We start from the raw sequence: 13780 nt of genomic DNA on the forward strand, positions 1-13780 counted from the left end.
GAAATAGAAAAGAAGAAAAAAAATGAGAAAAAAAATAATTCGAAAAGAAAAAAAAGAAGAGAGTTCTGTACTGTTCATGCGGTCGATCGACCGCCCCTTTTGGTCGATCGACTGAGGTTCGAGGGAAAGAAAAGGAATCAAATTCGCATAATTCAAGCCTTTATCTTTTGGCGATTTTTGCTCCCATGTATTATTCATATTTTATGGGGAGTTAGTTGATTATCTTTATACGTGGAGATTGTGAGATTTGTGCTTGCTATAGCATCGTTCCATTTGTTTTTGAGCAAGAAGTTGGATGTTACCATATGGTTCCGTTTCGGTACTAGCTTGATCACCTGTACCCCCACTTTTCCATAAATGTTTGGCCTCTTCTTTCCCATACCTCACATATCCACATATATACCTCGGCATGTGTCATGGTCTCTTGTTGGTGGAATGCGTATGTACGGTTGTACAGATTGCTTTCATGTTAGACTGTAGGCATGTTCTTATAGGTCGTAGTTAGGTGAGAGTCTTTACAAAGTGAATTCTTTCTATCTTATACATTATTCACCTGTGCTTATGAGTGATTTGAGCGACCCGTGAGAGTCCAATTTGATGAGTCTCTACAGTTGACGGTTCAGTAGTTTTAACGACTCCATAACTCGTTTGCATGATTCATTTGCTAATCGATTGTTGGTTGTGCATTAAATTGGTTTAGGCTTTACATGTTGCATTTCGCTCTGAGATTGAACTCGTTCCATTAGGTCATTAGATCGAGTCTAGTTCTTGCTTGGGGACAAGCAAGGGTTTGTTTTGGGGAAGTTTGATGCGTGTCTTTTATTTGATGTTTTACATCCCATTTTACACGCATTTCAGAGCTCATTCATGTAGTTTATGCTACATTTCTCCCTATTTCCGTCTACTTCCGTATTTTTGTACATTATTGCAGAAATGTGAAGAATCCAGCGGAAATCGAGCTAAATCCGTCCCCGAGTATCCTGCATTGTATATGACGTGAAGTATTCACCCGAGGAACGAGCTTGGTGTGCGTTTCAAGGCCCAAAAGATAAATCCACGAGATTGTAGAAGACAAGTAGCAGCTCAAGCAGTCGATCGACCACTGCCACCAGTCGATCGACCAACCTGCGGGTTCCAGAAGCTACTGTATACTGAGGAGCAGTCGATCGACTACCATGCTCAGTCGATCGACCCAACTGCTATTCCAGACGAGAATTAAAAGACCGAGGAAGCGCAAGCCCATTATGTTTAGGTTTTGATAATAAGTTGTTACGTATATTCCTATATAACGTAACTTAGGTTTTCAGATAAATCATCAAGTTTTACATCCAGTTTTTATCTAAGTTTCACATTCAGTTTAGAATATCATAGTTAGGGTTTGGAATATTGATTGCATCGGATTTTCATTCATACTTCTAATCATTCCGTTACTATTCTTCTGCAATTTTCGGTATTCTTTCTGTTCTACTTTCAGTTCATCTTATTTCGTTACTAGTATAGAATTGTTAGTTAGAACCCCGAGCCGTTTTATCGCTTTATGTTAATTGTTTGTTCTACTCCTTTTAGCATGAATTCAGTAGTCTTTATCGTTAATATTATTGTTGTTTTTATCAGTACTATGAGTAGCTAAATTAATCGTGCTAGGATGTAGGCGAATTATGGCGTAGGCGGCGTAGTATCAAATTGGACTGATTCGCGTGTCAGTCGATCGACTGCCATACCCGGTCGATCGACTGACCACGTGAGGCTACCTTTCGTTTTAATTGATTTTAATGTTGTATTTAACAAATCGAATGCATGCGATCAGTTAGATGCTTAATTTATAACTGACCCATTAGATCGAAAGATAAGGACATTTGTTAGACCACCAATTAAAATGACTAAACTGTGCTGAGATCGAAAGATAGGTATAGTTTAGACCGTTAGTCACTTTTCAGGACGAGAGTCAGTATTAGTGATATTAGGGACTTATAGCGGGATCGAAAGATGCTATCTGTTAAGAGTGGACCGAGAGGACCTCTTGTTTTCCCGCCTCACTTGTGTTTGATTCAGACCGACTTAGTATCTTTGCGCGCCGAAGTTTGTAATGAACCGACCATCCTAGTACCCCTTCTTTATCTGTTTAATCCGTCTTTTTAGTTTACTGTCTTTATTTATTCTTAGCTATAGACCAATTCAACTCAACCCCTACACTCGTTACTTTAGACTAGAATTAGACAGCTAGAAATTACGTCTGCCTCCTTGTGGTTCGACCCTGTTACCACTAGCCTAGGTTAGTCTTAATAGGAAATTATAAATCTTATTTTTGGTACTCACAACGACGGGTATCAATACATCTCGACGATTCCTTACTTCCATTTCGCATAACTCCGGTCAACATTCTCTTAGTTTACTCACGTCCTTCTTTTCCCTTTACACTCAATAATACCAATTAATAGTTCATCTCCTTACTCCTTCTACCTAACTCTTTAGTAATCCGGTTACCTTTTCGTTGCTCCACAACTCAAATTCCATTATTTTATATTAGTATCTTTCACTCTCTCTTATCACTGATTCTCTCTCATCATGCTACTCACTCACACTTGCCACCATTAAGTCCACACCATCAACAATTACTCATTAATTAATTGCATCTTTCTTTTACATCTCTAGAACCAAAATTTCACTTTATACCGTTAATTGCCCAAAGAATTACACACTAGGCTCATCTCTTAATAATCCAAATTCTCAAACTCAGTCACTATCCACAAATCCACGTCGCGACATAACTCCATTTAAGTTTACTATATACCACTCTTCTCCATCCCTCTACAACAACCTTTCATTACATATATGCTTAACCAACCGAGTTATAACTATCTCCCTTCATAAATCCGTAAACATCCCAAGTCATCACCATACGTAACCCTCATTCAATCTTTTCATTCTCACGTTCCTTAAACTTACATCACCCCTTGCCCATATTCACTTACTTTTATATTACTCAACACGCTACTATGTCACTCACCACATCTCACAAAACATGCTCCCTGCCTCGATAAGCTCATCAATCTTCCCTTTCCTTTTCCCACTATTCATCACAACCACAGATAACCCATGTCCTCCCTACCAAACTCATACTCATCATAAGGTGGTACTCTTTACATCATAGGATCCAGTAACTTATGCATCAGGATCGGGCCAACACATATGTAAAACAAAGCATAAAGAAGTAAAAGAACGCTTTTGAAATAGATATGATATACAACGGAGTCAAAAGATAAGAATATGACCAAAACAGAGGTTACTAGATCAAGTACAGCCTACTCGATCGAGTGGGTGAAGATCAGAAGCACGTATAATAAATTACCAGGGTTACTCAATCAAGTACGGGGTACTCGATCGAGTACCAAGAGGTGTACTCGATCGAGTAAAGGCTACTCGATCGAGTACCCTACGCAGTTCTCAGCACTCTCTAATTTTCATAAAATGGCCATATCTCACTCGTTTCTTGGTCATTTAGGCATGTGACCTATCGTTAGAATCGTAAAAGAAAAAGCTATCACCTTCAAGTGGAATCACAATATCATATATGCATCTCAAGTTATAACAGTTTAAAGACAATTTCTCTATAATCGGACAACATAACTACTTGATTTTTCCTTCCAAATAAATTAAGCAACAACAAAGCAAACAAAAGCAACTCGATACTCAGAAAACCAGTATTCCTAACCACATGTTACTATCCACAAAAGCCAAACAATAACATCCATCAAGCTCATATAATATTCAACTTATCGATCATGTGCTACCCGCATGCTTTAACTTATTATAACATCAACATATATACCAATACACCTTATCACATGTTACTACAAACAAACCAAAACTTAACGTCATCTTGATCATATGGATATACTCCATATTACATAACAGGTACGCCAATCACTTCCATCCAATTTATCCAATCCAATCACATGCTTCATCGAATTTATACATCACAAGACATCTATAAACAAGTAGCGATCCCATGACACCCTATAGTGACCGGTTCAAAGTTGTAGTGCGAGATCGCGACCTTAGGACGTCTCTCAAGCCTTTGCATTAGCTCCTAATAACTCCTACTTGGGTTCATTTTAATTTGTCTCTATACATTCATTGGGTTTATTAGTTACATGTTCCAAAATCGTCGCTCTTGATACCACTTTGTAACACCCCCATCTACCAAAGTGTCTTACCAAGGCCTACCTTAGCAAATGGAAGTGCTACCATCTCGGTTGCCCGAGGTACAGTATATTAAAAGTGACCATAAAGAAACATAATTTAAAATACAACTGCTTAAAGTGCAAACGGCTTATAAACCAAAACCAAACGTACAACTGTCATAACAAAATATCAAAACTATAACAACTATAAGCGGAAGACTAGCTATCAAACTACGTGAAGACTCCATTCTAGCCGAGACCCGCTAGCTATCCATAAGCATACCTGCTAAATGACAGCTCACCACCCCCGAATGGATCACCATAGTTTTCAAAACATTTAAACAGGGTCAGTTACTGCATAAACAATATAAGACAATACAACAGACAGTTAGACAAACAAAATCCTCCAACTTCGTTACATCACCAAATATCTGACTACACACTAAAGTGTGTAGCCCTGTCAGAATATCCATCGTAAAAGATATTCCACACCGCAAGTGGGGGACCGCGGTCGTTCCCACCTAAGCCCCGCTCACCTCCATCTAGCGAATAACCCATGTCCATTAATGTGTACATCCCTCTTGTGAAGGGAACCACGAGGGGCGAATCAAGGGCGCGAAGACACTCCCGCAAGTTTCTCCTCTCAGCCGAGGGCGCACCTCGTGAACCACAGACAATCAACAACAACCAATTACAATATCAACAATACCAAAACCAATTACAATATCAATGTAAAATAATGCCAATACCATCTACGATATATACATCATGCCAATCAACAAAACAACCATATTATAATCATTTACACAATAAATGAGTAGGGAAACCCTACCTGAGATGAAATCACCAACAATCAATACAAGCAACGGATCAAAAGCGTTCCTCTATGAAATCACCTCCTATAAACACATAATCCTACAATTACAATCTATAATCAACAATACTCCCAACAATCCCCAATTCACCCAATTAGGGTTTAAACAAAATTAAAGAATTGATATAAAAACGGTACAAGAACCTTACCCACAATACGACGATATTAACGATATAAAGAACTCCGAAATTCGACAACACTAGCCCTTGGATTTGATAGCAATGAGTGAAGAGAGAACGTCGTTGTTTGTTTTCTTTTGTAAAAAGTTTATACTAAGAGTAAAAGGTAAAGAATTGACAAATTCACCTTATATAACTTTTCACGCGTTACTATCAAACCCGGCCAAAAACTCGTAAAACCCGTCATACTCGATCGAGTAGCTAACGTACTCGATAGAGTACCCATCAGGCAGTACTCCAGAAAGTAAAACTAGCTTACTCGGCAGAGTAAGTCCTACTCGATAGAGTACCCAACAGCTCATAAATCTGAGTTATTACAGTTAGTATATCAAAAGTAACCATTCAGAAACATTTATTAAAGTATAACGTTTATCGATTACAACATCTCAAAGAAAACCAAAACAAAAGTGTATAAATCTCAATACATTAAAATCAAAAACATCAAAACTCGTAACAGCGGAAGCTAGACTCAAAGTGATGACATCCCATCCTCGTCCCCGCAGCTAAAGATAACCATCACCTATCACAATCTGCTCACCATCTCCGAATAGATCACCATAGAATAATCAAGATAAGCAATATACAAGAAACAACCACAACAACAACAACTATACAGCCATTCTCCAATTCCAATCATGCCTCATTTCTGACTACTCACTTAAGTGTGTAGTTTTGCCAGATTACTGCCGTAATAGGTAATCCACACCGCCAGTGGGGGACCGCAGCCTTGCCCGCCTAAGTCCTGCTCATCGCAATGAGCAACAACCCATGTCCATTAATGTACACATCCTCCTTTGTGACGGGAACCACAGGGGGCGAATCAAGGGCCTGAAGCCATTCCCGAATATGACTCCACTCACCCGAGGACGCACCTCACCAATATAGCCAATCCACCAAAATTCCAACAATCACAAAAGACAAGCCAACAACGATACTAACATGCCAATACAATCATAATCATCTTAAATTAATTAAACAGACAACTAAGTAGGGAAATCCTACCTTATCACTGATCCGAATCACGAGTATGCAGCGGAAGCTAGAAACGTCCCTCTATGAATCATTCACTTAACAATAAACACAATAATCTAATCACAAACATGCCAAACAACCCTTTTCCCCAAATCCAAAATTAAGGTAAAACCCCAAAGAACAACTCTAAACAAAAGATGTGAAACTAGTGACTTACCGACGAATTGACGCGAAAGAGATGAATAAAAGACTCACGAACGATCAATTGCCTTGAAAGTGATTAAGGATGATTGAAGGAGTGTGGAATGTAATTAGGTTTTGTAAAAATGAAAGTAAACTATAAAACACGATTTATATAACCTTTAATCATCCTTAATCAAACCGCGGAAATAAATCCCGTCAGACCGGTTACTTGGTGGAGTACCTCGGCCGAGTGTTCCTGCACAGTAGCCTGACCAGAAAACACACGACACTTTACTCGGCCGAGTTAGCCCTATTCGGCCGAGTAACAAGACCCAGAAAACCGTGGTATTACAGTTAATCTATATCATGACTTCATTGATTGTCTTCGTTAACTTAGTTTGTTTATTTACAAAAACAAAACTCGGAAAGCAAAGCAAATAAAAGAAAAATAATTGGATTCAAAAACCAATCGATATTAATTATCAACAACCTTAAAATCAAAATAAAAGTAAAATTAGATTAAAACTTTGAAAATTAGATTTGAAAAACAAAATCGAATCTAAACCTACCAATATTAACTATTGGAAATCTAACTAAAAGAATCAATGTCGTTTAATATCGATTATTAGAGATCTAAAACAAATAACCAAGACGGAAATAAATTCAAGTTTTGAAAAATAAAACGAAGATTAAAAATTGGAAAATAATCAATAAGAAAAGCCCTCGGATTTATGAAAAACCTTAGGCAAAAAATAATAATTAACATATAAAAGAGATGGAAAACTAAGTAGAAAAGCAAAATAGGAAAATAACCTATTAGAAGAGGCGCATCATGTGAGAAGCGCATCTGTGCTGCGTTTCTTTTCACTGCCTGATCTATCTTAAAAGGTTAATTATAATCCAGATCTTACAATTAGAAAACTGTAAAGATAAGATCTAAATTATATGATATGCAGTGTGGAAAATAACAATTTTTAATACAAAATCAGGATTGGAAAACACCCTCAAACATACACGTAATATCGCGAGATGCGAGTTCGGTTTTAAGTCGTTATGCGAGACTATCAAAGTGAGAATACCTTTGATTAACAAAGATTGATTAAAGACTAGTTGGTCAAATTGGTCGGTCTAATGCACGATGACGGTTCCCAATATAAATTGGGTTTATGTGGTTAACTAATCAAGCACGTAGTGCCGGTGAGTAGGAACACGGTGTACCATCCAAGATGGGAGTAGAGAAGTGGAGGAAAATCATATATGATATGTCTTAAATGAGAGATCCGCGGCAAAGGTGACAACCATGTCAGTTGGGTCGGGTCAAGTGGGGTCGAGTCATATCAGGTTCGGGTCAGCTTACCCTTTTTGGTTTGAGTCGGGTTTGGGTCGTTATCAGGTCGGATTATTTCGGATCAAATGATGTATTCGGCCGGGTCGGGTTTGGGTCACGTCATTATCGAATCCTGTTACTTTATCTTATTACTTCACTTTTTGACCATTAAATTTACTTTTTAATCATTCTCATTATTAAGTTAAATGTATCAATCTAATCACTAAATCACTTTCATTTTGATTAATATTGAACTTAATAATTGTAGGGTCATCAATTTAATCAGGTCAAAATCGGGTTGGGTCTGATTGAGGTTCAGGTCATTGATTATCAGATCATCTTGGGTTACGGATCGCTTCCGGGCCGCAAATTCTCGGGTTCTATCAGGTCGGGTTTGCTCGGGTTCGGATTTGGTCACTCGGGTTTGGGTCAAACTTGCCAACTCTAATCCGCGGTCTCTATTTATAGCAGAAAAGAGAAGGAAACGGGAAAAAACACGGAACTATGATTCCTTGCGCCTAGAGGTGTTGTAGAGTGTGCATTCTTTCGTAGAGGCGCAACATTGATAAGAAAATGCGTGTTTGCGAATTACGATTTTTTTTTACAAACTGTATTAAGTAAACAATTTTGGTAGTGACGAAGGAGTTGGTTGCTAAAAAAGTGTTGGCCACAACAATTAGACAATTAGAAACACCTCTTCAGAGTTAATTTATTACTAAAATGTTATCAAATCTAGCCAAGTGGTACTTTGTGACTTTTATTCCCTAAGTAGCAAACTAACTAATAATAATAATAATAATAATAATAATAATAATAATAATAATAATAAGTAATGTTAGGCCTTTTAAGTGGTATCAATGATTGTTGTTACATAAGGAAGAAAGCACGCACTACACAAGCACTGAAGCAAGCAAGGGGTGATATCTTAAGCATTCTGGCGCCAACAACTACATCTCTCCGCTTCACACACCCAACAATATTTAGACCATTTCCTCTTTAGTAAGTAAGTTGCCTCTTTCCAAATTCCAACTCTCATAACTGTCAAACTAGATACCTCTTCTAATGCTTCCTTTTAATCACATTTTTATCAATTTTGCTTGCTTTCCTTTTGCATGTCCATCCATCATATGCTTACAATCTCTCATCAGTTGACTTTTTTTTCTTAGATTAATGGTACAACAACAACAACATCATTGCCTCAATAGCTCCCGCTAATTGCGGGTACGCAATCTTACCCTTGTGTTAGTAGTAGGAACAAGTTGTTTTAGGAAATCCAAGATAAAAAACTGCGTCGAGAACTGTATCCAAGGCCTGGTAATTCACAATAGAAAGAACAGCAACTACTTTATTGAGCATTTTGGTTTAGTTTATCATAATGCAGAACTAAAGAGTAACGAGTCTTTAGCTCCATTGAAAATGGAAACCTCTTTAATCGACTAGTATAAGTAATTTAAATGGCTTTTAATATAGTCTATATAGATCATGCTTTTAAATTTATACTTTGATTGATGGTTGATGATGATGATGCTTACTCTCCCTTTATGGGTTGACTTTCTATTATTAGACTGGTGTTCTGGCGGCTTATACTTTTTACTTAATTGTCAGCTGCTAAATTATCAACTGACATTGAATTTGAAGTCCATAAGCATATACTTGTCTTCGTGGCTCCCTTTACCCAAAAAGAAATATATTCATTCCATCACTAATTAATTCAGGACATCGGTGATTAACCAACGTCGACATATTCTGTCCAAAGCAATCCAACTGTCTACTGTCTGAATTGTTGCGAGTAACATGTCGATTTTCTTGTACAGATCATTTGAAGAAAGTAACGAATTAAAGTAGTCTTTTCTTAATAGAAAATCGTATCAATGTTATTTATGTTTATGAATTTGTTCATTATTTGGCAGAATATGGATTTGGGTCCAGAGGAGAGGCTCCTTGAATCCAGAAACCCAAAGTTTGATGACATTAGTAGAAGAGTATGGGAGGAATCAAAAAAGATGTGGGCCATAGCTTTTCCTGCAATGGTGTGTCGAGTGACAACGTATGGAGCATATGTAGTTTCACAAGCCTCATTTGGACATATTAGAGAAGTGGATCTTGCTGCTTATGCCCTTATTCAAACTATACTAGTGCGCTTCACTAATGGTATCTTGGTAAGCTGTTACATTCTTGGCTAATAATACCTTTGGTCTAACTTATTTTAGTGAACCTTTTCGCTTTCTTCTACTGAAATATTTTGCTTTCTTCTACTTAATTTTCAAAACCAAACAATAATGAATCTGTGGCTCTATCTCAAATGACATATAAAATCAACTACGGATCAATAGACCATAATTTCCATTTTAAGTTTCACCTATTAGGGATTTTACGAAATCAGAATGTGGGTTTTCTTGTCTCTCTAGCTAGGTATGGCGAGTGTAACTGAGAGCCTTTGTGGAGAAGCTTATGGAGCAAAACAGTATGAGCTAATGGGGGTGCAATTGCAAAAGTCCTGGATAGTAAACAGTGCAGTAGCTACCGCTATGGTGCCATTTTACGTTTTTGCAACACCTCTTCTAACATTTCTGGGACAGGATGAGGAGATTTCAGTGGCAGCTGGAAACATATCTCTGTGGTTCATCCCCATCATGTATCTAAATGTTTTTGGCATGACAATGCAAATGTTTCTTCAAGCACAAGACAAGAACATGGTTGTTACTTGGCTATTTGCAATATTGTTTTTCGTTCATGCGCTACTGTCATGGATCTTTGTATATGTATTGGACTGGGGGCTTCCTGGGGTTATGATTGCGCTGATCATAGCGTTTGGAGTGAAGGTTCTTGGTGAAGCTATATACATCTTTGGGGGTTGGTGTCAGGAAACATGGAAAGGGTTTGATAGGGCTGCTCTTGCAGATTTAATGCCCATCATGAAATCTTCTTGTTCTTCCGGTGTAATGCTCTGGTATGTTTCTCTCTCAAAGACAAAAGTGTCTGTTTCTGCTCTTTGTTTATGCTGTTTCTTCTAAATTTATCTTTTTTTTTTATAAAGATATCGACAACAACAAGGTAAGACCTATGTTTGACATCTGGCTAACTGGTTGGACTTGGGTTAACTACAATGTGTTCGGGTCATTTTGAGTAATGTTGTCATCAAGATTGTTCAGGTTCAGGTCATTTTCCGGACTGTGGTGACTTGTTGGGCCAATTTCCAAATAGTCATTACGGGTCAGGTCATATTCGGGTAGAGACAATTCAGCTCAGGTCTACTCGGTCTATTCATTTGGGATCCACTCACTTTTCTCAGGCCTACTCTGACACGGTTACACTGATGTCATGTAAACGTTTTAAGTGTCCACTATAAAACATGGGTATGCGTGGTTTTATTAAGGGTCAGAATAAAATGGGCCAAAGATGCTTTATGTAATGACGGCTAAATGGGTTATCTGATCTGAATACAGCATCCAGGTTTGGTACAATGCAATTCTAGTGTTGATGGCGGGACGTATGAAATATGCAACAGTTGCCATTTCTGCCTTCTCCATATGGTAATGGATTCTATCATAATCATCACTTTCCTTGTACGTCAATTGTTTTTCCTGGTATGTAGCTCACATTTATTGAATTTGAACTCTCAGTCTAAATATCAGCACATGGGAGCTCATGATCTGCCTCGGCTTTCTAGGTGCTGCATGGTAAGCCTATTAATGGTTTGAGGTGCTGGCATGCTTACTTTTGTCCGTGGGTCTTTTATGAGGCAGTCTCAAATGTTAATTCATCCTAAATTCTAATCTACTCATTACATTAGGTTGGTCTCGTAAGTGAGATTGTCTCGTGTAAGATTTCTGAGCACCTTTTCTTTGTATAAAGTGATTTACATGGTGAGTGTCATGAGTACCCCCACTCATTGAATTTACCAGATGAATTAGCGGACATCTAAATTTTGCATTAGACTTACTTTTAGGAAGCAGTACTCACCGCCCTACCTTTATGTGCAGTGTACGAGTTTCAAACGAACTAGGCAAAGGAAATGGAAAGGCAGCTAAATTTTCAGTTGAAGTGATTTTATATACTTCAGTTCTAATTGGGATATTCTTTTGCATCTTTTGTTTGGCATTTGGCCATCAAATATCATACTTGTTTACAAGTAATGAGGAAGTTGTGAAAGCTGTTTCAAGCCTTTCTATCCCACTCGCCTTTTCAATCCTGCTTAACAATGTTGGGCCAGTTCTGTCAGGTACGGATGGTTTACATGACAATATGACATGCTCGAGTTCTTAGGGTCATGTATGATTAGCTTGTTTATTAAAGTCAAGCTCTTCCTCACTGGTCACATACTTAGACAGAAAAACAAAGTAGCCAAAAACTCTAATTAGTCCCGAACGGAATTAGCCAAATTTGATTTGAAGCCCCATGATCCAATGTGATTAAAAAACGACCCGATATCTATTAATTTGGAATTAATCATAAGTTTATCTACTTAAAAATGACAATTTCTTTTAATTTATTAGACACCTGAACAAAGTGACTAGAGTAGAACGAACTGACATCACTTGTAACCACCAGATTCGAAATGTCCCGACCCCAATTGATCATTCAATAGCGTACCCAAAACAAACACAACGGAATGACTCAAGTCTCAACAGTCAACATAATCCGGCGTGTAACCTATTTGCTAGGCGATATGGAATAATTGCTTAATCTAGAATTGTAAACTGATTTTTTGGCTTCCAAATGCAATCCTACTTATTATGCAATTTATCACCTGTCTTTTCTGAATAGGCGTTGCAATCGGATGTGGCTCACAAGGAGCTGTCGCAGTTGTTAATGTGTGTTCGTACTATGTCATTGGTATACCAATTGGAGTTGTACTAGCATATGTTGCTGGCATGGAAGTGAAGGTAATAATCTCATGGCATGTTTTTTTTAGTAGCACAATTATGACACGAGTAAAATAACGTATAGCACAATGTAAGTGACCACACGAACTTAGTTGATGATAGAGATATTAGGAACTAGACAAGGTAGAAATCCAACATCCAAAAAACTGTTGTCTCAGATCCGCAAAGGTCACAGCGTTTGACCTGTGCATGAAGGTTATTTGCGGATTAATAATAATGAAAAATGCGCAGAGAACCGCCTTCACGCATGGAGAGGTCGTTTCCGGCTGATGGAATAAACTAGAATGACATAATAAAGTGATTGTTTTATTTTATTGTGACGTAGCAGTTACTTCATTCAGTTCTCAACATACTCATTTTGGGTTAAATTCCGATTCATGTCCATAAACGCATACTCATTTTGGGTCATTGAAAAAAATCCTCTTGGTGTCTTTTTAATGGGAGATTATAGTTGCGTCAATCTCACTCCCCTTACCTAAGCCTCTGGAGTAATGTTATTGTTCTCATTGTTGTTGTGTGTGTATCAATCACCCCATTATTACACGTTTACAATTCTCCGTTTCTTTTTGAAGGGAATATGGATCGGAATGATGTGTGGAATGGTAGCACAGACGATTGCGCTTCTCTACATGACATGGAAAATTGATTGGGGCGAAGAGGTAATATCTTGTCGTGAACTATCTAAACCAATAGAGTTAGTTGCCTGATTTCACCAATTTTCACACATTCAGTAAATCATCTATGTTTTCTCAACTTGCAGGTGAAAAAGGCATCGAAACGTCTCCGCCTACTTTCATGAGGGCAAATGTAGAGTTTTAACCACAATTTTGATTCTAATGGGAACCACACTCAAGACCTTTGGCTGAATTAAATCACCACCGTACAAGTTCATTAGACTGATCTGTTGATCTCATTTGAATAACCATGGTAGCTATTATACCACATATATAATGCCAGTAATTCTTTCTTTGAAGCTGGCCTTAAATAAGAAGAAAGATGTGCTATAATTATAGCAAATCAAACAATTTGCTGAAATCAGCAGCTATATAGTTAGCAATAAGACCCTTTTATGCCAATTAAGAGGTCGGAAATTTTGATGTTATGATCGACTGTTCAGAACATTTGCAGTCCTGAAATGCTACAGTTCAAGTGCTTGAACACCGAATTGTAGGGTC

General features: G+C 37.8%; 1 protein-coding gene across 5 annotated transcripts; it reads left to right on the forward strand.

Annotated features, from left to right (window-relative positions):
• Positions 1-8583: 8583 nt before the first annotated feature.
• Positions 8584-13780, forward strand: LOC141586764 (protein DETOXIFICATION 24-like). Of its 5 annotated transcripts, none has more exons than XM_074408083.1 (9): positions 8584-8722; positions 9630-9878; positions 10128-10669; positions 11166-11252; positions 11343-11399; positions 11703-11941; positions 12487-12605; positions 13178-13264; positions 13366-13780. In XM_074408083.1, the coding sequence occupies exons 2-9, from the start codon at positions 9633-9635 to the stop codon at positions 13402-13404; spliced, it is 1416 nt and encodes a 471-aa protein (XP_074264184.1). In that variant the 5' UTR covers positions 8584-8722; positions 9630-9632; the 3' UTR covers positions 13405-13780. The 5 variants fall into 5 exon arrangements, with proteins under 5 accessions (XP_074264184.1, XP_074264186.1, XP_074264189.1 ...); XM_074408085.1 differs by having other exon boundaries at positions 8596-8718; XM_074408088.1 differs by lacking the exon at positions 8584-8722 and adding an exon at positions 8773-9033.

The sequence above is a fragment of the Silene latifolia genome, chromosome 6 (assembly GCF_048544455.1).
Source record: "Silene latifolia isolate original U9 population chromosome 6, ASM4854445v1, whole genome shotgun sequence".
In the NCBI taxonomy this organism is placed as follows: Eukaryota; Viridiplantae; Streptophyta; class Magnoliopsida; order Caryophyllales; family Caryophyllaceae; genus Silene; species Silene latifolia.